The 25,379-nt window shown below is 39.4% G+C and overlaps 1 protein-coding gene across 1 annotated transcript; it reads right to left on the bottom strand.

The window, feature by feature from the left end:
- Positions 1 to 272: 272 nt before the first annotated feature.
- On the bottom strand, positions 273 to 25,379 carry kpna4 (karyopherin alpha 4 (importin alpha 3)). Its single transcript, XM_051665181.1, has 17 exons — positions 25,207 to 25,379; positions 23,331 to 23,375; positions 23,075 to 23,164; positions 21,480 to 21,509; positions 21,293 to 21,345; positions 20,953 to 21,048; positions 20,787 to 20,872; positions 16,727 to 16,813; positions 16,126 to 16,295; positions 15,274 to 15,318; positions 15,054 to 15,185; positions 14,665 to 14,793; positions 13,765 to 13,869; positions 13,166 to 13,237; positions 12,924 to 13,086; positions 12,329 to 12,423; positions 273 to 2,141 (listed from the first exon to the last, which is right to left on the bottom strand). Exons 1-17 carry the CDS (start codon positions 25,273 to 25,275, stop codon positions 2,043 to 2,045), a joined length of 1,566 nt encoding a protein of 521 aa, XP_051521141.1. The 5' UTR covers positions 25,276 to 25,379; the 3' UTR covers positions 273 to 2,042.

Here is a 25,379-nt window from a genome sequence, read left to right as displayed (position 1 = left end):
AAAATAATCCAACTTAATTAAAATGCTGAAAAATACTGTATGCCTACAAATTATAAACAGACTCTCTGAAACTTCTAGAATCAAAAATGATCCATGATGAATTATTTTAATCAGACGTATCTAGTTTCGGGCAAGGGGGCCTTCAAATATATTCTTGGACAGTGGGGGGCCTTGGAGTCAAAAAGGTTGAGAACCACTGTACTATTGTGGTATCATCGATTCCAGATATTGAACAGAGTTGTGGAAAGGTGAAAAAAAGGCACCAAAAGTGACACGTTTGAATATTTATTTGAATTGGTACAGAGCCTGTAGTCTATGTCCAACAGGTTAGGTATACCATCTATTGTTTTTTCTTCTTTGAAACTACATATTTGCAAACTGTGTGGGGGGAAGGGAGATGGTGTAAATTAAAACAGAATAATAGCCATCAAGACATTATGCAAAACTGAGGAAAGCTCTACAGTCAACTAAAATGAAGAAACAAAAAGGATCACAGACCTACAGTGGAAACCGCACGTTCTTTCTGTTATCTGTACGTGCTTTACGATGAAGGCACTGCACACAGTCTGCGGGCAGCTAGAAGACTCAAAGACGTCTCAAATCAAAGACATCTTACCGCTTTAATGTAGCTCGATACTGAACAGAACTAGGAATAAAACAGCTACTCTGGATCTGAGGGGTGTAAATGGGCAAAAACAATCTGAGACAGCACAGTAGGTTCTCAAAAAAAAAAAAAAGCAGCTTAAAACGTACAAAACTAAAACCCAATAAAATGAACTAAACTGCAGTTTAGCACATCCAAAGGATATGTATGAAATCTCTCATCCATAAAATGGCTGTCTGTCTAATACCCCCCATGATCATGTGACAGATGAATGCAAATGGATTTTGAATTCTTCCCAGAACAGAAAATGAAAAGAGGGGCAAGTATCATGCAAGTAGAGTGGTAAAGGTCATAAATGTACAACAGCCCAAGATTCTGCAAACAGTGCACAATGTGTATTATATGCTTTTACACCAGCACTGAAAAATAAAAGCCAAACACTAAACCACGGGGGAAGAAAGAAAAACACACTGGGGCAAAACGCACGTCCCAAAAAGCCACGCGATTGATCTTCAATGCAACTCTGCTCCCAAAGCTCAGTCCAGTGTCATCAATACTAAATCATACTTTAAAAATAAAGAAAAAAGGGTAAATGACATTTGTCTTTTTTAGATCATTGATGTCATGTCATTCCATCGAAGGTGAATATTTGTCTACGGTCGATTCCGTATGTCCCCGTTGAATTTCCAGATTTGTCACCTTCGATGCATTGTTTGATTTTTCAATATCGACTCGCTGCATTCCGTTACATTCAGTCCTGCATTTCACCAGCCAGTCAGTCAATCAGTCAGTCAAGCACACACACCATTACGTCCATTCACTTGTGCACATGCATCACAATAACGTGCCGCTGGACTGCGGGACCCCGCCAGCGTGCAGGGGGAGGACTGTCCATTCGCCAGCACGTCAGATCATCGGGCCCATCGGTTCAGGGGCCATTCATACACAAATCACACTCAAAAACACACGTATCCGGACACGTCGTGCCGCTGGGGCCACCACAGAAGCGTTTTTTCTGTTGTCATTCTTGGTGAGGTTCTCCTTAAATGTTCTTGCGTTAGATTACTAATGTGCGATATCTTCATTTATTCCCATTGGTTTGATTTTGTTTTTGTTGAAAAGACACACACCAGATAGTTCTAATGAAGTTCGCTCTGAGCGTGTTCGGTTTTGATGGTTGTGTTTTGAAACGTAGTCATCCACTCACTCACTCACATCCACTCGCTCGCCATCTCAAACGTCATTTGGACATCCGCTTCAGTAAGAATACCAAACGAACTCCACTCAATTTCTCTTGGATAAGATGCAGCCGTGGATCCCATCAGACAAGCACAACAGATCTAATATTTCTCATACTCTCTCGCGCTCTCTCTCTAATTATTTTAATGTTGAACAGAGTGCTGCATCACAAACAAAACTCCACGTGTCGCTTCACCTTCTAGAACTGGAACCCTTCTGCTGGCACGTTGGTAGAGGAGTTAAACCCGTAAGTTCCTCCTTGGATCGCCTCTGGAACCAGGTTTGAGTCCTCGTCAATCTGAAAGAAACATATGAATGATTATAAAACAAAATGAACCATACAAATGACTTTGCTCATGAGGGAATGGTTCTCAACCCCAGTTATCAACTACAGTGGGTATCCATTCAGAACAGGCTTTCTACCGCCATGATCACCGCATGAATGGGTCATTAGTAGCTCTAAAATCCCTAAAGGGCGCTATGACCATAGAATTTCAACAGGCCAGAGCTGAATGCCTCAAAGCTCTTTCTCCCAACGTAATGACCAATCAGATGGAGGCGGTAAGGGCAAGTTAAGCTCGTTTTGCCAAATGCCATAAAAAAAATAAATAAAATAAAATAAAAAAAAGAGAAACAACAACAAAACTTAACACAATAACATTTATTTTCTGGCTAAACATTGCAATGGAGACCCATGATAAAGACTTTACTGCAGCATTCAGCGTTCACGAGGACGTCCACACATTGGAGTTATTTGTATGCATTTTTTAATTCACATTTCATTAGAGAGAATTATCATTTGTGAGTATTTGTATACATATGCACAGATGTTATGAGCGAGTATCATTAGACCGCATATTCAAACAAATGTGACTTCCAAAAACTGTTAAGACAATTAACCTGTGCTTTCTTTTAATGTGCCGATAGGCTAGCCCATCACTTCTATAATAGCCCATATTATCATCAAATGTGAATTAATTTATATGTATACCATTGTGTCATTATGTTATATTCTCCTGGCAATAAAAACAAAAGAAAGTGAACAGAATCATTATTTATGGGAGCAGAATACTTAATGAAATATTATAAAATATTTGAAAAAGAATCGCAATTTTCCATTACATGAATTAGGGTGGAAGTTAGTACAGCGATGACATTTTTTGCAGCGGTCAACCGATATGTTGCTGAAGCCGATTCATTTTTCTGTTTGGCCGATTTTTTTTTTTCTTGAGGGCGTTGAAAATCACCTGCTTGCATGTGAAGTGACTGAGACATGTAATTGACCAGTCACGGTTCATTTTGTTACATGCTATCGTGTTATTACAATAGACCGGTGTGCAGCACAATGTAATTTAAACGTTCCGCATATCAGAGCCGCAGCAGACGCATTTGAGCTCATAATGTTAAAAGTGCTCACCTGTTGCATTCTCCCTCTCTCTCCTCAACAGTTCCCTGTAACTTTTAACTGTCTTGTCTAATGATAAAAGGCAAATATCAATAAAACTTCTATTATATACCATCTGAAATATGCGCATATCTCGCTTAAACAGATGTAATAAACCAACCTCACACAACTTGAGCAGATCCAGTATCCTGTGGAGCGCTCATTTATTTACCTCTAAAGCACATATTCTAACAGTCTCTCCTCAACAGTTCCCTGTAACTTTTCTAATGATAAAAGGCAAATATCAATAAAACTACAATTATATACCGTTTGCAAATATGCACATATCTCATTTAAACAGATGTCAAATAAACCAACCTCACACAACTTCATCAGATCCAGTATCCTGTGGAGCGCTCATTTATTTACCTCTAAAGCACATATTCTAACAGTCTCTCCTCAACAGTTCCCTGTAACTTTTCTAATGATAAAAGGCAAATATCAATAAAACTAATATCATTTACCGTTTGCAAATATGCGCATTGTGGCGAGGAGGAGGGTGGGGCCGGGATGATGCATGCCCGGCCCCTAATCAGGCTAATCAAGCCGAGGAGAGGGATTAAGGTGGCAGTTCGGGAAAGAGAGAGAGAGCTACAGGCAGCTGCCCTGTATGCATGTGTTGTATGTCTTTTGCTTTAAGTTGATCATTAAATGATTATTTATATTGTCAAGCTGGTTCTCGCCGCCTCTTCCCGTAACCCGGGAAGGAGGAGGGATGCGCTGTCGTGGAGACCTCGCCACTGCCACCCACTCAAAGGAGCAGCCGTGGGACAGAGGAGTTGCTGCTGACCACCTGGATGCGGAGAAATGGCCGCCGTCCATGAGGGGAGGAGGGGCTCGCTGCCGGCCGCCTGGAACATGGAGCCACTGCCAGGGGCGGAGGAGTTCCCTACCGGCCGCCAAAACGCAACGGGGAGGAGTGGTCGAAGACTGGACGATGGTGTGTCAGAACCTGAGTACGTTTTTTTCTCTCTCTCTCCCACTGTTGCTCCGTGTTGGCCTTTCCCTCTTTTTTTTTTTTTTTCCTCCCCTTGTCTCCCTCCCAGGTCCGAGAAGGTGGGGAAGGACTGCCGGCAGGCGGGGGGGGTTTGATGTACGGCATGCCGGGGGCTCCCCGGCTTGAAGCAAAAGGAGGGAGGAGTGTGACGAGGAGGGCGGGGCTGGGATGACACGCCCCGCCCCAATCATGCTAATCAAGCCAATGTGAGGGATAAAGGCAGCAGCTCGTGAGAGAGAGAGAGAGCTACAGGCAGCTGCCCTGTATGCGTTTGTGCTCTACGTCTTTTGCTTTAAGTTGATCATTAAATTACTTATTGTCAAGCCGGTTCTCGCTGCCTCCTTTCCCTTTTCCCTCGTTACACACATAAACAGATGTAATTCACGAACCTCACGAAAATCCAGCGTTTTCTTCCCATCGAGCGCTCATTTAATATCTTCCTCTGAAGCACGTACTCTATCAGCCCTACTCAAACTTCAGGATCAAAAGTTCTTCTGATTCACAAATCATGATGACAATCCAAGCAGGTGCTTCTTTACCCCAGATTACACTAAAAAACTAGCTTTTATAGCTAATGCGCGTTTGAGTTGATTGATAGGCGATGTCTATCTAAGAGGTGATTGGCTCTTTTACCTACAAGGTGGGACTTCCTATCTACATCTGTTGAAATTAAGTAAATATAGTGCTAAACAAGAGTTTTAATTTTTTTTTAGCAATTTTGTTTATGTTATCAACTATATTAAAATGTGTTATATATTGGCATTGTATCAGCCTATCGGCCACCCGGCTCTCTGGATATCGGCATCAGCCATTAAAAACGTATTGGAGTTTTACGCTACAAATGTAATAACCAGAAACGCTATGCAGTTCAAACCTGTAGGTTATGAACTTTGTTATTTCACTCTCTGTCGTAGTATTTTATTAGTAGTTAATATTTGCTATTAACCAATATTGCCCCAAAGCTTGATATTGATTATTTTTTGGAGTGACTATTTGATTTCAGATTTTAGTCTATTGGCAACATCGAAATACAGTGTGTTGAGTGTCGCTCCAATGGTGCATTTATAAATTATACCATTTATAATTAATAAAAGGTAGTTTTACTATAGTAATATTGTAGTAACCATGATTTTATTTGGTGGAAAACAGATTTGATGATTTTAACAATGGTGTTCCTAGAGTATATGGTGTTATAGTAACCATGTTTTTTTTTTTTGTTTTTTTTGTGGTTACAATTATTTTACTACAAAATACCATGGTGATACTATGGTTATTTTATCAGAAGAGGACATCAGGACAGATCCGTGTTCCAATCAGTTTAGTGCATTAAGACTTTAGAAACCTTTTAATACTTTATCTAGACATTTTCTAGAAACTTTTATTCAACAGACATACGCTTTAACACCCAGAGCTTCAGCGATTCACACCTTTTGTTTGAGCTGAAAAAGGTGCAGTGGGGACTCATAGCCCTTTTCCACTGACATGGTTCAGGTGCAGGTTCTTGGCCCGATGCGAATTCTCGAACTTTTCCACACATTTCCACTACAGAAAAGGCCGTTCCGGGGCCGAAAACCTGGTTCGACACCGGCCCCAAAAGCTTCCTGGTCTCTATGCGGGAACCGATTACGTCAGGGGGCAGAATAATGTTTATTCACCATGGTAAAGTCTTCCCAGACAACAACAGTAGCTACCACCTGCAGCAAGGAGTACTTCTTCACTCTATAACAACAAAAATAACCCACAAAATTCAGACATCAAAAGCATTCATGTAACACGACGAAACGAGTGCTCTACTTGCAATATTGTATTTAAGATCAGAGATAAAGTAGAGAGACTGCACAGGAAAAAAAATACTCCGAGAATGAAGATACAGCACAAAATGATGCACGCCGCCTTCAATCAGATAACTGACCAAATTATAAACAAATTGAAAAACATTTAAGGGAGTATAGGGACCATACGAAGAACATAAGATAGTGACAGTGGACGGAGCAACGATGTTTTGGACTCGGACACCGACCAGCCTGCTAACTAACCAGGGCATTGAATTCAGCCAGTAACACTCATGATAAACAGTGAATTGCCGGTGTCCTCTGCAGCCGATCAATAAGATGATATATTTGCCAACTTTGTTAGCTTGCCTTACACTGTTGTCATCTTATTTTGTGCATTGTTTTGTTCTATAAAGGGGATTTTTGACTAGCTACTCACTAAGTTTGGAAGATTGCTGCTATCCGTTAAGTAAAACAGTGGGATTCTCGATCACTAATATTATATGCCATGACAAAAATGAAAATACAACCATCTGCTACACCAATGATAATGATTCCACTGTAACAGTTTACTGAACTTAGCAAGTTAAGCCATAGTTCATACAGTATAATGTAACTACCTGTCGTCTTTAGCGTAGATGTCGTCTCCGACAATCTAATGTAATAATGATGGATTGCATTAATCCGTATATTTAAATATGTCCTCAAAAACAAGAGTTAAAGCTGTACACAAACACATTGTGCCACGCCGTGTTGGTTTATGTTTGAGGTAGTCACGTGAAACTACCACATAGAAAGTAACCCGTTGCGTGACCGTTCGGCTCTCAGGTCAGTGGAAAAGTGCGTCTGGTTTACGATAGGCTCCAGATTGCCCCGGCCGTGAACCAGCGGAGCACAGGCTCAGTATGAGAACAAAAATCGCAATTCCGGTGGAAAAGGGCTATCACTTGTTGCCAGCCAAGAACATGATCGATTATTAGCAACATGCATGAAAAAATATATTTACACCAAGAACAAAAAAAACTCAGTAGGGCTTTAATTCTAGCAGGTTGTTCATTCAATTACTGATTGATTTTATAATGCCGCATAATATTTGGGAGCAGCGTTTCGATGAGAAAAAAAGATGTTCAGATTTCATACAATGTCATAATCTAACAAGACCATCATATGGTGAACGTGATGCACAAGTTAACATTGCTTAATAATGTGCACCATTTCACACCGATTAAAGACACCTCATTTGAAAAAAAGATGCTCACAAGTGTTATTGTCACCCATTAGCTAAAACTGATAATGCTGCTGTGCTGGTCATCTTGTTTTTGAACCAGATCATGTGGGTGAGAAAGATTAATAATAAATAAAATAATTTAATAATAATAATAATAATAATAATAATAAATAATTTTTACCCTAAATCTCCACTTTCACTTCTGAAAGTCACATGTAGTGCCTGTTTAGTTTCACTTTCACATCTGAAAGTGAAAGTGGAGATTTATAGTAAAAAAGGACTTCAATATTGATCTGTTTCTCCCCCACACCTATCATACCACTTCTGAACACATGGATTAAACCACTGCTGTCGTATTGATTACTTTTATGCTGCCTTTATGTGCTTTATTGAGCTTCAGAGTTCACTTGTATTGTATGGACCTACAGAGCTGAAATATTCTTCTAAAAATCTTCATTTGTGTTCTGCAGAAGAAAGAAAGTCATACACATCTGGGATGACATGAGGGTGAGTAAATGATGAGAATTTTACTTTTTGGATCAACTATCCCTTTAAAAAAAAAACCTTTATGCCAACTGAATAAAACAATTTCACAATGAAAATGTCATGTGATTCATATACTAAGTGATTAATGTAAAATTATTATTGTATCATTAATAATGCTTTAACAAACTATTTATACAGATATTATTTTTGTTATTATTATTAACTACGTTATAGCATTTGGTTGCATTATTTTGTTTTCTCACAGACCTGATTAACTTAATAAATATACAACATCCATCACTCCAGCACTTTTGGCTTCTACCTTGTGAGGTTTTCCAAACAGACAGTTATGTGAGATGAGCCGATGTCAGGGAATTAGACTATAGCACAGGGAGCGACAGTGTTACTCACTAGGACAGTATATTTTGAATAAAATGGTCCACGCCATCCACTGTAACCATTTAAAAAGAACAAAAAGCACACACACACACACACACACACACACAAATATAAATATGAGCGGGTCTAACACTGCCAACTAGCCGGGTCAATTATGACATGGATTAACACCATTAAATGCATTGTTGTTTTTCCATTAGGGCTAACAAATGAATGTTCACAAATGTATTTTCATTTTGATTTTCAGGACGATAATTTAATAGCTAATATCCATGAAGCAACAGTTTTAATTTACTGAAAAAGGTTGACATTGGAGCATTTCTGTATATCAATTCATGAGCTAACTAAACTATAACTTTAATGCTGCCATTCATTTTGCATTGTTAGATCACCTTCTACACATGAAAACACAATTCAAATATTAATCATAATAACTCACTTTCTTCACAATACTAAACGATGGGCACAAAAGTGACCCTTTGCGGCTCCTGACGGTGATTTTGTGAATGAGTCTCTCGTGTGAGAATTTAAAGTAAGGTACTCCCCGCGGTACTAAGGCTCATTCTGGTTACTTGACCACAGCAGACCCTTGACTACAGGTTCACTCGTGTCACTTCTAGCCTTACAGGGGCCTTTTCCTTGGGTACCAATAACCATCTGGGACCCCAAGTAGCCTCTTAGACCAAGAAATGGGTCACACAATGGGACCAGTCTCAGTGTCTCAGAGGCAGTATAAGTGAGATACCTACATTTAGAACCGCTTTCATGTCGGGAGTGTGCCAATGATGCCTTAAAATGCTCCCCCCCGGAGGAAGCTCACTAGGTTTTGGAACAGACCCCACATCTGTTATTTAGACTACTGATCCAATGATTAATTGGATAATATTGGGACATTAAGTGCACTTACATACACAACTTTACACCGATTATGCTTGATAAGCTGACAACGGGCAAGGTTGTTTAAATGCCTGAGGGCACCTACACACGAAAGTTTGCTAGGGTGTGTAGAGTCACGTGGGTTACCTTCCTTGTGGTCACTATAAGGTGGTTCTCACTCTTGGTGGGGTGTGTGGTGAGTTGTGCCTGGATGCCGTGGCGAATAGCATAAGCCTCCACACATGCCAAGTCTCTGCGGTACCGCGCTCAGCAAGTCACGTGATAAAATGCGCGGGTTAACTGTCTCAGAAGTGGAGGCAATTGAGATTCGTCCCCCGCCACCCAGATTGAGGAGAGTTACTGCTCCACCACGAGGAATTAGAGCGCATTGGGAATTGGGCATGCCAAATTGGGGAGAGAAAAGGGGATGAAATAAAAAAAAGTTGAGCATTTCAACTTTTGCCACAACTCACTCTGATGTAGGATCCATTGATCACCGAGACAATTTTTTAAAACCCAATACGCTACATCCCAGGATGATTTTAAACTGACTCGGCTCTTTCCACACCCTCGAAACTGAGTGAACGGATTCCTATCAATCAAACACCCTGTGTCAGAGCCTGGCATAGTGTATAGGCACCCTTAAATGGCCTTCCATTGTCGGGGTAAAGTCATAAATCAAGAATCAACCGAATGACACAGGAAGATTTTTGCCCATTACCCTGATTTCGTGTTGCATGTAGGGTGGGACGTCACAACATGCATGTAGAGGCACTCAATGGCTAATAACTTTGCCCACTTGGTCCTTATATCAGTTTCAAAATCTACCAACATTGACAAAGCTGTCTGTAATATTCAAAAGACAAAAATGTAATGTTTATGAAAGTTTATTGAATTTGGAAAAAATAGTGTAAAATCAGCCTGGCTTGCACATGCCATCAAGTCCATGAGATGGTGGATGTCCCACTTGTCATTTAATGATTTTGAAGAGTGCTCACAAGCACTGCCCAGTGCAAAGTCCTACCCAGACTACTGCCCATCAGTCTGTGGCATTACACCAAAGTATGGACAGCTGAGAGCTATTTGGGACAAGGCCATTGCTCAGCAAAATCAGGGGCAAGTCTATAAGACCACTTTGACAGAAGAAATACAAAAACTCCGAATGAACAGATATTTCTATGGCTTTAAGACACTGGAATATCTGCCATCAAGAGTTGTTTGCTTTCAGGGGGGCCTGGGTATCTCAGCGAGTAAAGACGCTGACTACCACCCTTGGAGTCGCAAGTTCAAATCCAGGGTGTGCTGAGTGACTCCAGCCAGGTCTTCCAAGCAACCAAATTGGCCCGGTTGCTATGGAGGGTAGAGTCACATGGGGTAACCTCCTCATGGTCTCTATAATGTGGTTCGCTCTCAGTGAGGCGCATGGTGAGTTGAGCATGAAGCCTCCACACGCGCTCAACAAGCCACGTGATAAGATGTGTGGATTGACGGTCTCAGACGTGGAGGCAACTGAGATTCGTCCTCTGCCACCCGGATTGAGGCGAGTCACTAAGCCACCACAAGGACTTAAAAGCACATTGGGAATTGGGCATTCCAAATTGGGAGAAAAAGGGGAGAAAAAAATGGTTTGCTTTCACAAATAAGCAAGTCTTCAGGACCTGCTGGCTTCTGACTGAGAGAGTCTCAAGATCAACTAAGCAGAATGACAACAATTTCCAGTCCAGGAACCAAAAGAAAACAATGCCCAACCATCCTAAAATGGAAGATATCATTGTTATTAGGCTATAGTCATTATGAAGATGGAGGATGGTTTCGGCATATCAGAGACCCAAGGTTGGCATGTCACTGGGCCCAGAGCAGTTTGCCAAGAGTTGCCCATTCAACTCCTGCATCCTGCAGAATTTAATTCCAATCCTATCTGAACACACCTGAAGAAGCTAATCAAGGTTTTCAGGATTACTTGAACATTACAGGCAGGTGTGCTGGAGCAGAATCTGAACTCTTCAGGACAGTGAATAGTTCAGATCCTCTTGGAGCAGACTGATCTAGCTGATGCACAGGGCCTATTCCCTCTTGGACACAGCTGGCACCACTGTAAGGATAAATGTTCTTTGACTATACCAATACCTTCAACAGCCATTCAAGCCTGCACTGCTAGGAAAGAAACTGGAGGACATAGTTGATGCCTCCATGATATCTTGGGTCACCAACAACCTCACCGGCAAACCAGTTTTTGATAATGCAGAAATGAGTTTGAGCAGCTCCTCAAGGTTCTCTCTGTTTCTATTCACTCTCCACTTCAGACTTGCAGAATTTCTCGGACGACTCTGCAGTGGCACATTGTATTGAGGGTGGACTACTCAAAAGCTTTGTGGAGCGGTATACATTAAAGCATCCACTCCTGTCTGCACCCACAAGTGTGATATGGAGCTTGTGAACTCATCCAAGAACCTCAGGGTTCAGGCTGAAGGCAGACTGGAATGGATCAACACCACAGAGTGCATCTACAAGAAGGGTCAGAGGAATCTTCTTGAAAAGTCTCTGGTCATTTAATGTGTATAATAAGATGCTTCACATGTTCTACCAGTCCATCATTGTGGATGTGTTGAGATTAAAGCTGGAGATGCAAACAGGCTGGACAGACTCTTCAGGTAAGCAGATGCGCTCATTGGAAGCGTTTTTCAATGATGTTTAAACCAGTGGTTCTCAAACCTGTCCTGGAGGCCCCTCAGCAATACACATTTTGGATGTCTCATCAAACACACCTGATTCAACTCATCAGCTCGTTAGTGGAGACTCAAAGACTTAAATTGGGTGTGTCAGAAAAGGGCAATAGTGAGGGGCTTCCAGGACTGGTTTAAGAACCACTGGTCTAAACTACTGCCCATCATGGATATCAGCACCCACCCACTTTATTACATGCTTGATGGAATAAGCAGCACGTTCAGCAGTTCTTGATGCAACAGAAAGCACTACATAAGGTTGTTTGCACATACTGTCATAACACTGCCAATGGTGGCACAAGGTGGATGAATTGTACAGTCACCACTGACCTTATGAACTGGTCTGACTACACAACTACAGGCACTACTGCTGCTCCTACTACAATACATCTGTGACATTAAGATTCAAATGTGACACTGAACCTTCAATACACAAGTGCAAAACATGCCTCTAGTGTGCAGTATACTGATACTGTGAATATTGTACATTATGTATATTGCAAATTTTGTCCAAATCTATGCCCCACATCCAACACATGTGCAGGAACTGTCAGACTTACATCATCAGATGAGAAGAACTGATCGATTATTTCATAAGCCAGTTTATAGATGTCCTCATTCTCATGATTCTGCAGCTGCTCGATTTTCTCCAAACCTGAACACCACATAAATTCATTTCATTACAAACCGCAAAAACACAGGACACCTTCCAAAAACACACAGCACTGTCTAAGAAAAGGGTACAAAAGGGTTTAAAACTCTGTGAAATTGTTCTTTCACCAAAGGGTCAGTGGAAGGAGGTGCTTAAACTTGGTGTAAAGGAGGTGTAAACTAAACAAAATATGAGCTGTTATTTTACATTTATTTTCAGTGAGGTTAGCAATCCTGCTAACTAGCTACTTTTTCATACTATGTTAATATTTTTGATAAATATAAGATTGTCTACTGGTTTAAAAAAAGCCTATTAAATGGAAGCTGCCACAAAAGCTATTATGAGAGGTTTTCCCTGTACTGAATGCACTTCCAGATACAAACTACAGACTATACTGTAAACATAGTTTATGATTTTACGCTTCCTAATCCTATTGTTCCAGAACTACAAAGATGTTATATGGAGTATTGGCTCCAGATCACAGTGATGTTCTCTCTGCTCACCTCCGCACTCCTCAATGAGGTTAGCGATGGTCTCTGCTTCTTCATCAGCCATCTTGAGAATATTACTGAGTCCGTCCAGCACCACCTGCACTACCTGAGCATCCTTCACTGTCAGCAGATTACAGAAGGGAGGAATCACCTGCTGCTGGATCAGGTATGCCACCTACAGGACACAATGAACATTAAACCAGTACTGTCCTTCTTTTAACTACACAACGTGCATGTACGAGTGAACACCACACCTGATCCTTTCTGCCACTAATGGTCAGGTTGCTGATGGCCCATGCCGCCTCCTTCTGAGTGCCAAAGTCACCCTGTAATACATGTCATTCTGTTATATTGAGCAATTCATGAACAGTAGGAACAAATCAATTCCAAAGCTTTTGACATAATTATCCAGTAATCACGACTATCTGCAGAAAACACTTAAAATAACAGTACAGAGACTGCTGGTGAGGATTTCTGTTTGCATGTCAGGTACCAATCTCAGTGTTTTAACTTTGTATAAAACATACTCTAGAGAAGCATGTGAATGCAAGCGTTATGCAATTGATGCAAAAAGTGTCTCAGTGTATCCACAAGGGGCACTACAGTACTACAAACTATCGCCCCCTTGTGTAATAAAGTTTGTTACCACCAACGAGTCCTCATAATTAAACACAGTTCAATGGAAGACGTGGCTTTCTAAGCATAACTAGAATAATTTATCTTTGGTTTAAAAGTTTCCATAAATTCTCCAGGCCTGGAAATTACATTCCGAGTTGAGATATTTTCAGGTTTTCCATGACTTTAGCAACCCTATTTACACAGAGCAGACCAGCACACAGAGAGTGTCACTCACTTTATCCAGCAGGAGAACGATCATGGGCACGAGATTGGCATCAATAACAGCCTGGACCTGCTGCTGGTTCCCTGCTGTGATGTTGGACAGGAACCACACAGCTTCCTGCATCAGAACAAACACAGAACATTAGAAGCGAGCCCATGAGAGCACATGCGTCTTTGTGAGAGAAAGTGGTTGGATCAGACTGCAGGGCGCTGTGACGGGTATAATCACAGGCTCTGTTGAGGCTGCAGCACTGTGGGGGCTGATGGAGAGGGTGATACTGAGGCTCTAATCATCAGCTGGACCGCAGTGAAGCCTCAATGTGAGAGCGGCCCGCTTCAGATGCACTCCTTTATCAGCAGTGTACACTGACCTCTGACACCCACCACACATCAGACACACACACACACACACACACACACAACTGAGTATTACTCTACTTTAAAATGAAATATGTATGTCTAATCTATGTGTTGATCTTTACATTACTGTGTCTGTATGCATTCACACATCACTCACACAAGCGCTGCACCTCTGCTTTCATCATATCCAACAGAAAAACACCAAAATAACATTATGATTGGATGAATCTCATGAAGTCTATCAAGAACATGTGCAGGTCACATGTCAATTTTTTTTTGCATCCCAATTTTCAATAACGATGCAAAAATGTCATACAATATTTTCACACTGCAGTAATAAGATACTGAAATGTTAATATATTTATACATTATTAGTATTTGTTCTACTGCCTTTAAATTCTGCTGACTGTATTACAGTAAATCTTAAGTGAAACAAAAATTAAAAAACTAAATGTAACATGTTTATTTGCATTACAGTAATATTCTTCAGTACATTTAGTGTGTAATATGACTCACGGCATGTGTGTGTGAGCTTCAGCCACTCGTGTGTTACCTTGTTAATCTTCTCTTTGGGGTGTGTGAGGAGCGCTGGGAAGTGACCCAGAGCATCACAGTTCAGCACCACCTGAGTCTGTTCATCAGTTCCGGTCACAATATTCCCCACTGCTCGCAGCGCTGCCGTCTACACACATACAAGATCACTTCAGATTGTGCATTATACCATGTCCAGACCAGAAGCAACATGATGAATTCTCTCTCTTCTGAAGGCTGTACATTACCCTGCTTACTCCCATATGAACAGTTTGAGAGAGAGAGAGAGAGAGAGAGAGAGAGAGAGAGAGAGAGAGAGAGAGAGTGTGTGACAGGACAGACGTGAAACTAGCACAGCTATGTGATGTGCCAATAATCTCAGAGCATGTATTTGAAGTGACTGTATCACACCTGCACTTTGACCTCCTGGTGGCTGAGTAAAGGTACGAGGTACGGCACAATTCCAGAGTCAATGACCATCTGTATCTGTTCATTCCCAGCGTCGGTGAGATAGGACAGAGCCCAAACAGTATCCACCAGAATCTGCTTAGACCAGAGAAACAGAGCGCGTTTACACGTGTGTGTGTGTGTGTGTGTGTGTGGTCACATCAGCACGCGAGTGTTTACTTACATTGACATCAGTGTGGTGAATGAGCACGCACAGCGCCGGCAGAATCTGTGTGAGAAAACACAAGAGATCAAATCACACGAATCAATCATGGATTCTGACGGCTCGATTCTGCTTTGACTTGATTGGGAATTACATTTAAACAACAACTGGCCATATTAGGTTTAAAAAAAAAAAAAAAAAAAAAAGTTACACAATATGAACCTCTCGTTTATCAAACAGTTTTCCTGAGCAACCACTGGGTGGCGCCATGATGATCCCGATTGCCACTGGACTGTTTTCTGGTTCCGGTCTCCATAAGAACCAGTGTAAAAACTACCAAAACTAGCAATTCAGATGGAGAACAAGCATTAAGAGTAAAAATGGAGTTCAGACTCCACTTTTGCAGTTAAGTTACTTCACATCATCTACCCACTCAAGTGAGGCACTGTCAAAAGATGTAAATCGTGACTCTGTAAAGTATCGACACCATGGAGCCACATGCTTTTTTACTTATCCATTTAAATACGCTAAACAGCACATTATCTGCTACCAAAAATATGCCGAAGTGAGTAAAACCACTGGAGACCGGAAACAGACTTCCGTTATGTGTCGTGGAACACTTCTGCGTTCAGGAAAAAGGTGGATAAAAGCAATATTAGTCACTAATGTACACACATGCTTCTGGCTCTGTAAATATGGTTTGAGTGATCTGATCACAAGACGTTTTGGATCCCGTTTACACCTGTATCAAGCACTTTCCACCAGAGATGTTAATAATACTAGGTGCAAACAAGCCTAGAGTGTATTAAACTGACATGTCAGATCATGTGATCTGTCTATGGCTCATTCACGTGCACACCGTGACTCTTGTACCTCCTGGATGGTCTCCATGGGTGGTGGCGGGTCCTTGTGGCGGCACAGATTGACCATCACCCAGGTGACGTTGCGGAGGAAGGTGATGGGTATAGAGGGACTGATGAAGGACAGCAGGGGTTTGACCACACCCAGACTGATGACGTAATCTCTGCACTGAGGACCATCACCTGCAACAACATCACGATTCACTGATCACAGCACATCCTTTTCCAGCTCATTAGTATTCATGGTCTGACGGTGTCATTTTAAAGACTCATCTCTCCATCAGAAACTCAGTGCAAAATGTGCCCTACTGTATTTTTGCAAAGGCATGCAGGATAGATGAGATCATCTGAATACTAGAGTACAAAACTATAAGTATACACATTAATATCCATGACATCATCATGTACTTCACAGTCCCTCCCCTAATACTGCCTGCACCAATGCTCACATCTGTGTCATTGCTATTGGCTATTCAAATAATGTAAAAATGTCTCTCCTACTTCCTGTTTCAATAGGAAATCAATCGGCAGGGCAGAACACTGTGCTTGTCAAGCCATTACATTAAGTCTCTGTGTATGTAACAGCTGTGTGTAGTTTGCATGTGCTCACTCACCGATAATGTTCCCTAAAGCCCAGACGGCCTGCTCACACACGTTCTGATGAGGAGAATGCAGCAGACGCAGGAACAGAGGAACAGCATCTACACACACACACACACACACACACACACACACTTAGCACAACTGAAGACATTCCAGAAGCCTTTTTTAATGGCATCACATCTCACGCCAAAAGCATCACTGTCACGTTGCCTTAAAAACTAAAAATAGCTCAACTTTGAAAAACAAAGACAATGAGGGGTCACGGGCGTGCATTTAGTCATTTCAGCAACAGCTTCAAATGTGGTGAATCATTCAAAAATTGGTTAAATATCCATTTCATAAACCCCCATTTATGTAAGTCACTGTATACTGTAGAAAACATTCAGGGGAAAAGAACAGAAAGTGTAAAGAAGCAAGGGTAAAAAATAAACATTAACTGGTTTACTAGTCTGGACTAACCTTATGAACAGTGAAAGTTTCTTTTAACAAGACTATCATTTTACATTAAAATATTGTACAAATTATATTTCACTGTAAACTGCTGTTAAAATTATGGTAAAACACAAAAATTGGGCACTCCCAAAAACCACTGGGTGCCCAACCACATGTGTTATTTTATTGAAATACTTCTGTCATCTTATTTTTGATATCAGTTATGTACATTGGTGTTTTTAGTGAATGATCAGTGCATTATTTCAGTGTCACGTGTGTTACCCTGATGGTGTTTTGTGTTTGTGTGAGTGTGCACCACAATCAGGGTTGCTGCAGAGTTTATGAAATCAAATTTAAGACTTTTAAAGACCTTTTTCAAGACCTGAACAAATTAAATGAATACTGTATCCCCATGCCAAAACAAACTAACACAATCTCAAAATAAATCATGTATCACAGACTCTTACTTAAACAGGCAGGGGCACACATTCAACATGGCCTTAATAATGATCAGTAAAACAGGGTAGGATATATGCAAGTTAAAAATACTTCAGACATGTTTTCCACATATATCACATAAAAATAGTTTTATGTACCATTATATAAATAAATACAAATTATAGGTTGACCGATAATGTGTTCGTCTGCCAATTGTATTTTAAAACTGGTAGCCTAATTAAATGTTCTCAGCCTTTCCTTCCTGCGATGGGGAGGTCCAGACAGAGGCTACAAGAGTCCAAATTTAATGAAATTCCAGACGCAGTTTATGGGGTGGGGGGGTTGATTCATAGCCTGGAAGTTTTAATGCGATGCATTAAATATAACAGCATTAATGATGTAATGCATTAAATATAACCGCATTAAAGATGCAACGCATTAAAGATGCAACGCATTAAATATAAGTGCATTAAAGATGTAACACATTAAATATAAGTGCATTAAAGATGCAATGCATTAAAAGATGCAACGCATTAAATATAAGTGCATTAAAGATGCAACGCATTACATGTATCTGCATTAAAGATGCAACGCATTACATGTATCTGCATTAAAGATGCAACGCATTAAATGTATTTGCATTAAAGATGCAACGCATTAAATGTATTTGCATTAAAGATGCAACGCATTAAATGTATCTGCATTAAAGATGCAACGCATTAAATGTAACTGCATTAAAGATGCAACGCATTCAATGTAACTGCATTAAAGATGCAACGCATTCAATGTAACTGCATTAAAGATGCAACGCATTCAATGTAAATGCATTAAAGATGCAACGCATTCAATGTAAATGCATTAAAGATGCAACGCATTCAATATAAATGCATTAAAGATGCAACGCATTAAATGTAACTGCATTAAAGATGCAACGCATTAAATGTAACTGCATTAAAGATGCAACGCATTAAATGTAACTGCATTAAAGATGCAACGCATTAAATATAAGTGCATTAAAGATGCAACGCATTAAATATAAGTGCATTAAAGATGCAACGCATTAAATATAAGTGCATTAAAGATGCAACGCATTAAATATAAGTGCATTAAAGATGCAACGCATTAAATGTAACTGCATTAAAGATGCAACGCATTAAATATAAATGCATTAAAGATGCAACGCATTAAATATAAGTGCATTAAAGATGCAACGCATTAAATATAAGTGCATTAAAGATGCAACGCATTAAATATAAGTGCATTAAAGATGCAACGCATTAAATATAAGTGCATTAAAGATGCAACGCATTAAATGTAAGTGCATTAAAGATGCAACGCATTAAATGTAACTGCATTAAAGATGCAACGCATTAAATGTATTTGCATTAAAGATGCAACATTAAATATAAATGCATTAAAGATGCAACGCATTAAATGTAACTGCATTAAAGATGCAATGCATTAAATGTATTTGCATTAAAGATGTAACGCATTAAATATAAGTGCATTAAAGATGCAACGCATTAAATATAAATGCATTAAAGATGCAACGCATTAAATGTAACTGCATTAAAGATGCAATGCATTAAATGTATTTGCATTAAAGATGCAATGCATTAAATGTATTTGCATTAAAGATGTAACGCATTAAATGTATTTGCATTAAAGATGTAACGCATTAAATATAAGTGCATTAAAGATGCAACGCATTAAATATAAGTGCATTAAAGATGCAACGCATTAAATGTATTTGCATTAAAGATGTAACGCATTAAATATAAGTGCATTAAAGATGTAACGCATTAAATATAACCGCATTAAATATAACCGCATTAAAGATGTAACCGCATTAAAGATGTAACCGCATTAAAGATGTAACCGCATTAAATATGTAACGCATTAAATATAAGTGCATTAAAGATGTAACACCAGGGTGTTTCCTTAAAGATCTCCGGCTCCACTTATTCCACAACGAGAGTGCTTCAGTATTTACTTATTTTGTATTTATTATAATTCCCTCATACTTTGTGATCTACATCATCTGAAGCTGTTTGGAAGGTTTAGAGTGTAATTCTTCCTCTCCTCAGTCAGGTGTGAACTGCAGTGCTGCTCTCACGCATCATCATTAGAGTTTAATATAATCTCATGTTACGTTAAAAGACAAACAAACAACTGTTCGACTACGAAAATTTTAATATTTTTTTTAATTGTCGACATTGTCTAACTTCTAATCGTTTCAACCTTAATATGAAGCAATACAATTAACATGGATACTCGCACGTGTCTGTTGAAACATTACTGTCAGGTCCAATACACTTAATTCAAGTCTCTCTGCAAAGCCTGCGTCGAACTGTGTCTTGTTTGAAAACGAATCCACAGTAAATTGAAACAAACACTGTCTTACTGACGTGATGCGGGACTTCATTAAAAACAAATGTCAGCCACTCTTTCCTCATGTTAGGATCATTAGGAATCAAATGCAAAGAGTCTGTTTTTCACAACGTTTTGTAAACTTTGCAGACATCTCGAACCTCTTGTTGCTCTAATAATCCCCGTGTTTCTCCCTGCCGTGCCGACTCTCATCACCACTCTAACCGTGAACCTGTGGGCGGGCCAAAGAGGCAATGATGATGATGATGGCGGCGTTGACCGTTTTATGCAGAGGCAGACTTGCACTGATGTATTCATCTCTATTACGTAATACAGACGAGGAAGTAGAAAACGAGTCAATTAGGAACATTGGTTTCAATAAAATCTTTTTTTGGACTAACGAATATGTTTTGTGTTCTGAAACTTACAGTATGTTTTTATAGTACTATGACCTCATATGTCAAAAGATCAAGGAAAATGTTATTTCTCAATGCATGACACCTTTAACATTACAATATCTACAGTACTGAACTGTAAAATACATAAATACATGCTCACTGCATTTTTATGGTAAAATTCTGGCAACCTCAGCTAGCAGTATTTACCTTAAATTTAACAGGAATTTTACAGTATAATTACAGAACACATTACTGGACTTCAATCAGTATTCAATATTTTTTAGTAAAAAAAAAAAAAAAAAAAAGTTTGATCACTGCTATGAGTCTGGAGTACTTTTTGAACAGCTAATTTACTGAAACAGTCCATCTTAAACCCATCTGCAGAAGATAACGGCACAAAACAGGTCATTAAATGGGAGCGTGTAGAACATACTTGACTGCACCACCGCCTGCGTCTGCTCAGACGTGCCTGATGCAATGTTGGTGAGAGCCCAGGCCGCCTCGAACTGAAGTGATGGGCTGCAGAAGAGACAAATACACATGAGCAGAAGAATAAACAGAGTGCCACACACAGATGATCACACAGTGACCAGTCTTACTTGTCGTCTCGGTCCAGACAGTGCACGAGGATGGGTAGAATACCAGACTTGATCAGGTCATCTATCGGAGGGTTGCGGTCACTCGACAACAGCTTCCTGTCAATTAATGGTCACAATAAAAGAACATTAGAGAACTAAAGAAGTGTGCTCATCCAATACAAAAGTTGGGTACAGGACAGCAGTTTTTTTTTTTCTAAGGTACTACATATTCTCTCACTTCAAAAAAAGCCACAAGTGTCTCACCATGGTCCACATTTAAGCAAGTGCCTGATCGCATAATACAGCAAACACACGAACAGCTCTCAAACACGTAATGTGTGTGTGTGTGTGTGTTACTCACCGTGCAGCCTGCACAGCACTCAGCTGAATGCCCTGATTATCACTGGTCGCATTCTATAAACACATTCATAACAATCATAACAAGAAAAAAAAAACTACAAGATGCATTTCAAACGAGTCACTACATTCATCATCCGACAATCTTTTGCCAAAGAACATCTTTACACACTGATGTGATTTTCACTTACTTGCACTATTGCTTCCAGAGAAGTGTTTTGCTGTTTAAAAAAAGGAAAAAGTTAACAGAACTGCTGCAAAAACTACTTTACAAAATTATTTACCTTCCTAAATGCTTTAATAAACAAACATAAGAATTAAATAGTCTGATGTCAGAGCTCTACAATAATGATTTCTCTCAACTGGCCCAGTTGGACAGTAATTCAAAATGTTCCCTGGCCCCACCACAAAAAAAAAAAAAATCATCTAAATATGTTCTTTCACTACCATCCATCTTGTTAAACGCAGTATGTTAAAGCACACTTTTATTTATACAATTTTTGGTCCACTTGTGTTGTTTTTTTGCTACTGTGCCTTTTAAGATTTCATATTTCCACCAGCAGGTGAGCATCTTAGAGTCTCTGTCTCAACTGATTTGTTAAAAAGTGAGAACAATTTTCACTTGAAAGAGGTTTAAAAAAAACTGATTAGAATAATTCACCCAAAAATGACTTCAGACTCCAGTGGTTTAGTCCATGTCTTCAGAAGGGATCCAGTCGGTTTTGGGTGAGAACAGACCAAAATATATCTCCTTTTTCACCATAAACCTTGGCATCTGCAGTCTCCTGGTCAATCACGATTTCAAGCTCGATTACACTTCCTAAAGCGCCATCTAGCGTTTGCGCATGTCAAGCACTAGGAAGTGTAATCGAGCTTGAAATCATGATTGAGTAGAGAGACTGCAATGACAAGATGCACAGTGAAAAAGGAGATATAGTTTGGTCTGTTTTCACCCAAAACCAACTGGATCACTTCTGAAGACATGGATTAAACCCCTGGAGTCTGATGGATTACTTTTATGCTGACTTTATCTGCTTTTTGGAGCTTTTGGAGTTCTGGTCACCATTCACTTGCATTGTATGGACCTACAGAGCTGAAATATTCTTCTAAAAATCTTCATTTTTATTCTGCAAAAGAAAGAAAGTCATACACATCTGGGATTGCATGAGGGTGAGTAAATGAGAACTTTCATTTTTGGGTGAACTATCCCTTTAACAAACGAAAGACATCTAGTTTAAAACCAGAGTATGAGAGCAGTGCAGAAAGCGACTTTGGCTTCTTTTGGAAATATTTTCACTGGCGGAGAAGAAATGCACAAACTCCCAATATTGTGTCAGAAAAATAAGTCATTCAAAATGATTTACTAGCCTAAAAGCAATAATCACAGTCACAATTGTGCTGCTGTTCCATATATCAGCACGGCTTTGATTCCCTGCAGCTGAATCACAGCCGTATTGATATAAAGACCAATAGCTGTCTTGCATGTGTGACAGTGATTATCCCATTTCCTCATTACCTCACTATGACTGGACAGGCCAAGTTTCAGATCACTCAATGGGCATTACTGATGTGTAAATGTTTGTGGTCATGTGTTAAAGTTTTGGGTTTCTGGTGTCGGATAACAAAACGCAATCATGTTATGTATTCAATAAATCTTTCTGAATTGAAGAGGATGTTTTGAGTTCTGAAAGATATAGAATGATTTCATAGTCCAATGAATCCAAAATGTTAAGATCAAGGAACATTTGCATTTAAATGAATATTTCTGAGATTGAGTTGTTCTGACCATTCTGAAATCTCCATCAGCATCAGAATCATCACAGATGTCCTCATGTGGCACGTTTCTCCTCTTCAGCAGGTGCTCGTCTCGTTTATTCTACAGCAAACAGTCAACAGCCTTGTCAATAAATAACGCACATTTTCTGTTGTCTTTGAGAATTTTCAGTAAATATTATGCTATTGTTTAAGTCTCACCACTACTACGTACATTCCTCAGTTGTTGCATGAGAATGTACACATTCATAATTTTCAACAGTTTTTACCTTTCTGAGTTCAACTACCACTTCAGTTCTCTGTCTTCTCATTGTCTGTACAAGAGAAAATCATTACAGTCATTAATAAATCACAATTACACACAACCAAATTCACCCCATGACTCAATGCACCCCTCATGTATAGATATGTGATTGTATATTATTCTGACACAAGTGAAGTCTGTTGAAAGCATCCGTTTCATTGGTTGCTCACTTCTGTGTATAATTCATAATAGATCTGAATATCAACCTTGCTATTTATGTTTCTTATAAGCAGGCCAATGTGTTTCAGCAACCAATCTGGATTTACTGATGTTAAACCTGAAATAAAATAATTCAGTTTTAAGCTTGATATCAATGTGTAGCCGACAAAGAATATGACTTATAAATCAAAATTAACCACAATTACAATATCAAGGGAAATAATCTGCAGTTACGATTTTAGTATTATGCTGATATATATAAATGAATGACCCACAGAAAATACTCTATAGTGTCCATAAGACCTATGAGCATACACATCCTCCATCATCATAAGCACGCATGATGTAGAAAGTCAAGTGTTCATATGATATAATACACGTGATGTAGAAAGTCAATAGTGTCCGTATGATATAATACACGTGATGTAGAAAGTCAATATAGTGTTCATATGATCTATAAGAGCACACATGTGATGTACAAAGTCAATATAGTGTCCATATGATCTATAAGAGCACACATGATGTAGAAAGTCAATATAGTGTCCATATGATCTATGAGCACACGTGATGTAGAAAATCAATAGTGTTCATATGATCTATGAGCGCACACGTGATGTAGAAAGTCAATATAGTGTCCGTATGATATAATACACGTGATGTAGAAAGTCAATATAGTGTCCGTATGATATAATACACGTGATGTAGAAAGTCAATATAGTGTTCGTATGATATAATATACATGTGATGTAGAAAGTCAATATAGTGTCCGTATGATATAATATACATGTGATGTAGAAAGTCAATATAGTGTCCGTATGATATAATACACGTGATGTAGAAAGTCAATATAGTGTCCGTATGATATAATACACGTGATGTAGAAAGTCAATATAGTGTCCATATGATCTATGAGCACACGTGATGTAGAAAATCAATATAGTGTCCATATGATCTATAAGAGCACACATGTGATGTAGAAAATCAATATAGTGTCCATATGATCTATAAGAGCACACATGTGATGTAGAAAATCAATATAGTGTCCATATGATCTATAAGAGCACACATGTGATGTAGAAAATCAATATAGTGTCCATATGATCTATAAGAGCACACATGTGATGTAGAAAATCAATATAGTGTCCATATGATCTATAAGAGCACACATGTGATGTAGAAAATCAATATAGTGTCCATATGATCTATAAGAGCACACATGTGATGTAGAAAGTCAATATAGTGTCCGTATGATATAATACACATGTGATGTAGAAAGAGGCGTTGAGAGGATGCTGTTCTAACAGTCATGCTAACAGTCATGTTAGGTGTAATGTGAGCACTGAGGCCTGATCACAGCACAACTCGAACCCTGAACCCTTCATCACAGTTCATGAAAGTGTTTCACAGCTCTGCACATCATTATGATGAATTAAACACTCTCGTGATGAACTGTGATCAGTGTTAGCTCGAGGATAACGGGGAGGTGAGGGCCCGGTCAGATAGCCACACTGCTAACAGTTTCACTTACCTCTCAGAGTCATATAATCACTCTCTTACCATATAAACATAAATATTTCCCTCGGAAACACTGTCTGTATAAGATCAGATCTCGATTCTGTGTGAATATCAGCTTATTTCTCAGGAATTGCGTGAAAATGTGATCGACGTCACAGCGCATTTACCTCCAGATCGCGTCCTTTATTCTTGAAGTTCTTCAGTCGCTGGTTGTCCAGTTTCTCGTTGTCGCTCATGTTTATCGCGGTGTTTTATATCACGTTATAACTCGATGTGTTTGCAAATGTGTTCCCACAACTCGTGCAGATACCGGACTGTTTTATGCTAATGAAGCGCGCGC

Source organism: Myxocyprinus asiaticus, chromosome 31 (assembly GCF_019703515.2).
Source record: "Myxocyprinus asiaticus isolate MX2 ecotype Aquarium Trade chromosome 31, UBuf_Myxa_2, whole genome shotgun sequence".
Lineage (NCBI taxonomy): Eukaryota > Metazoa > Chordata > Actinopteri > Cypriniformes > Catostomidae > Myxocyprinus > Myxocyprinus asiaticus.
Note: the sequence above shows the minus strand (reverse complement) of the source record. Positions and strands in the feature narration are given on the sequence as shown.